This window comes from Echinops telfairi, unplaced genomic scaffold (genome assembly GCF_000313985.2).
Source record: "Echinops telfairi isolate 266 unplaced genomic scaffold, ASM31398v2 ScPeMD7_5805;HRSCAF=6673, whole genome shotgun sequence".
NCBI lineage: Eukaryota > Metazoa > Chordata > Mammalia > Afrosoricida > Tenrecidae > Echinops > Echinops telfairi.
In genome coordinates, this window is record NW_022109704.1 from 3,458,708 (window position 1) to 3,462,448 (window position 3,741).

General features: G+C 50.6%; 1 protein-coding gene across 1 annotated transcript; it reads right to left on the minus strand.

The window, feature by feature from the left end:
• Nucleotides 1-2,873: 2,873 nt before the first annotated feature.
• Nucleotides 2,874-3,290, minus strand: LOC101647293 (histone H3). Its single transcript, XM_004716565.4, has one exon. The coding sequence runs from the start codon at nt 3,282-3,284 to the stop codon at nt 2,874-2,876; it is 411 nt and encodes a 136-aa protein (XP_004716622.1). The 5' UTR covers nt 3,285-3,290.
• Between the last annotated feature and the right edge of the window lie 451 nt (nt 3,291-3,741).

Below are 3,741 nucleotides of genomic sequence, written 5' to 3' on the forward strand. Positions count from 1 at the left end.
CAAAAGAGTTAAAGAAGGGAACCACTGCAATATTTTAATCAGGGCACTGCTGGTCGGATTTGATGGTTGAATACAATAAGGCAAGGTTGGCATTATCATGTTGGGGGAACATGTGATTAAAGGGGCTAATGTAGCAAAAGGTGTGAAATTGTTAACCATGAAACAATGAACCCAGACCATTGAAGTGGCTGAAAAGTTAATTTGGATAAATCAGATACAACTTAATGGCGATTGCATGTTTGAGGCAGTGATAGGTCAGAAGACCAAAAGCCTCCACAGTGATTTGAAGTCCTGGAAAAATGAATGTATAAATTTAATTTTTGGGCATCAGAATCAATTTTTTGGTTCTCCATTATGGGAAAAAATATGCCCAGTTCTCTTTTTGGTGTTGAAACATAAATTTGGAACGAATTGAGCTTGACAACTGAAATAACACAAACATATCTGTATATATGTTCATTAACTTTTTTCCAAGTATATATGTATATATAAGTATCTATGTTCATGAGCTTTGTTTCCCTTAACTTTTTGAAGGCTATGTTTCTATAAACTTTTTTTTGAAGTATATGTATATGTGTGTTTATAGAAACATGGGCTTCAAAAAGTTCATGTAGTGGTTAGGACCTTGTCAGTTGATCCCCCCTGATGTACATTGGGCCTGCTCTCGTTTTCAACGTTTTCTGGATTTTCATGTTTTCTGTTTATCTCAGATGTATTTGGTCATTGGAGGTGACCCTCTTGAATTGTTGTCACATGTTTTTCAATATATGAAACCCAGGATTGTTGAATCTATAGGGACAGCAAGTAGAGTAAGGGTTTCGGGGGGCATAGGAGTAGTGATAAGGGGGGAATCGGGAGCTGATGTCAAGGAGTTAAAGAAGGAAAAGAATGTTTTTAAACTGTGGTAGCAATTGTGCAATACTGCTTGATGGGATTGAACTATGGAGTGATACATGTCTGTATTAGCTCCCAACAAAATGGTTTTGAAAAAAAAAGTTCATGGGAAAACCTGATTATCGTAATTTTTCCATGAACTTTTTGAAGCCCCTTCAATGAGATAGACTGGCACAGTGGCTGTAACAATGGGCTCAAACATAAGAACAACTGTGAGGGTGGGGCAGGGCTGGGCAGGGTTTCCTTCTGTTGTGCATAAGATTACGATGAATCCCAGTACCTAACAACAAATATCTATACTTTTTAAAATATGTGGAAAATGGAATTAAAATATTAAAAAATATATATATCCAAAACACTTCACTGTCTTCAAGTCTATTCTAAATTTGAGCAATCCGATAGGATAAGGTAGAACTGCCCCTGTGAGTTTCTGCCTGTGACCCTTTACAGGAGTGGAAAGCATCATGGTTCTCCGCAGAGCAGCAACTGGTTCCCAATTGCTGAGCTTTTAGCAATCCAACATGTAACCACTTGTAATTTTTTCATGAACTTTTGGACACACACACAATTTATATAAAGAGATTCATTTTCAGGAGTTGGCTTCCTCATAGCAACATCTGGGTCAGTGCTTTTTTTTTTTTGACACTCAGAGCTTTTTATTTACACGTATGTCACAGTGATGATCATTCTGGAGGCTGAGGCCTGCAAGGGTAAGACTCTCTCCAACTCAATTATCTGCTTATCCCTAGTTCACAAAATAGTGACTGCCACAGAACGTTGACTCAGTAATTACCTAGTCAATCGAACCAGGGCAGTCATGCAGAACAGCGTATTTAAAAGCTGATATGCCCCAAAGATGCTAAAGAATCCTGGTAGTCATCTTAAAACCAAACAACTTAGCGAGCTAACTGATGAAAAATGCCCTGAAAAGTTGGCTCTTTTTAAGAACTATCAAACTGACAGGAAATTGAGAGTCGCTGGAAACCCTGGGGAGAAATAAGTCTATAGGTCAGTGCTTGCTTAAATATCTGGATATTATAGTCTAGCCGAGTTAACAGATTAAGACTGTGGGTGAGCACTCGACTCCGGTGGGGAGAGGGGCAGATGGCGAGGTGGGTGAAACGTGAGGGAAGAGTGAAGGTGCCAAGCAGCCATTGCCACAGCTAGGGACCCCAACCCTTCCCCCCCACACACACACACACCCGAACACACACGTGCACACACCCTGTGAGGAGGCAGTTAAACTGAGCAGTGTTTGAACATGGGAAGTCCCCATGAAAAACGAATGTATGGTGTGTCCTAGTGTTTGATTTGGGTATCGACACGATTAAATGTTGATAGTCACACATCTGCTAGGTATTGACGTGCTCAATGATGCAAATGGTTAACACAGAGGTAGTGTCCGAAAGGGTAGCATTTTGAACCCAGCCAGGCAACCAGCCACTGAGCTTGTGACGACATGGTCAGGCCAGAGGCATGTTTCTAGGTCTGGCTGGCAGGCCGGGGCCGCCCGGGCGGGTGAGGGCATCGTGGGGGTGGGCAGAGCACGCCTCTCGTCCCCGCGCCAGAAGCGGGCGGCCCAAGCACGCTCTTGGTGCCGGTGACTAGTGCGGGTGCCCGATTGCATTGACCTTGAGTCCCAATAGAGCGGACCGAGAGCAAAGCGGCCGAGCACTTCGGCGGAGATTGGAAAGAAGCTACCGTCTTCGGCCACCCAAGGGCGGTGCACGGCCGCCGCCTCAGCAGGTCCAAGTGGCACGGAAGCTGCCGACGGCGAAGCCATCTACCGACTAACCACCCCCCCCAACGGCCCACCCCGGAAACTCAGCGCCCGTCCCTGCCCACCCTCACCCCGCGGATTGCAGTTCGCGTGGCCCGGAGGGCCGAGTGACAGCCTTTTTCCTGCTCTTGTGGGTGGCTCTGAAAAGAGCCTTTGGGGTAAAGATGGAACCTCGCTCGGGTCGGGCGCGCAGGGCGACTCAAGCGCGCTCCCCGCGGATGCGGCGGGCCAGCTGGATGTCCTTGGGCATGATGGTCACGCGCTTGGCGTGGATGGCGCACAGGTTGGTGTCCTCGAAGAGCCCCACCAGGTAGGCCTCGCTCGCCTCCTGCAGCGCCATCACGGCCGAGCTCTGGAAGCGCAGGTCCGTCTTGAAGTCCTGCGCGATCTCGCGCACCAGCCGCTGGAACGGCAGCTTGCGGATCAGCAGCTCCGTCGACTTCTGGTAGCGCCGGATCTCGCGCAGGGCCACCGTGCCCGGCCGGTAGCGGTGGGGCTTCTTCACGCCGCCCGTGGCCGGCGCGCTCTTGCGGGCCGCCTTCGTGGCCAGCTGCTTCCGCGGGGCCTTGCCCCCTGTCGACTTGCGGGCAGTCTGCTTGGTGCGGGCCATGGCGAACTCGAGCTCCGGAGAGACGGCGGCGACACTAACGGCCTGCGGCCGCCGCTCCACTCTTTATAGGCGCAGTCGCTCCCCGATTGGGCGCCGCCACAATTGAAAGTCCCGCGCTGGACGGCCATTGGCTGGGCCGTCACGCGACTCGCGTCACCACGGGCGCCCGCAGGACCCTCCCCCACGAGCCTCCCATCTTACTTTTCCAGTTTGCCAGCACTTTTTTTTTCCTTGCCCCCGGCTCCCACCCGCCATGCCTGGGAGGCATTTCCCGTGGTCGCTGCGTACATGCCACACCGTTCCTCCTGAGCCTTTCCCTCCTGGAGGACTCCCCACCCGCGGCCCCCTCCCCACTCTTCCCGCGCGGGGGATGCTGGAGCCCCCAAGGGAGCGTTCCTCGTGCCCTGCGGCGCCCCGCAGACCGCTTGGGTCCCCTTTTTCACGGCCCTCACACACC

Bases quoted from the DNA above. Each gene is read 5' to 3' on its own strand.
- LOC101647293 (XM_004716565.4), bottom strand. From the start codon at position 3,284: ATGGCCCGCACCAAGCAGACTGCCCGCAAGTCGACAGGGGGCAAGGCC.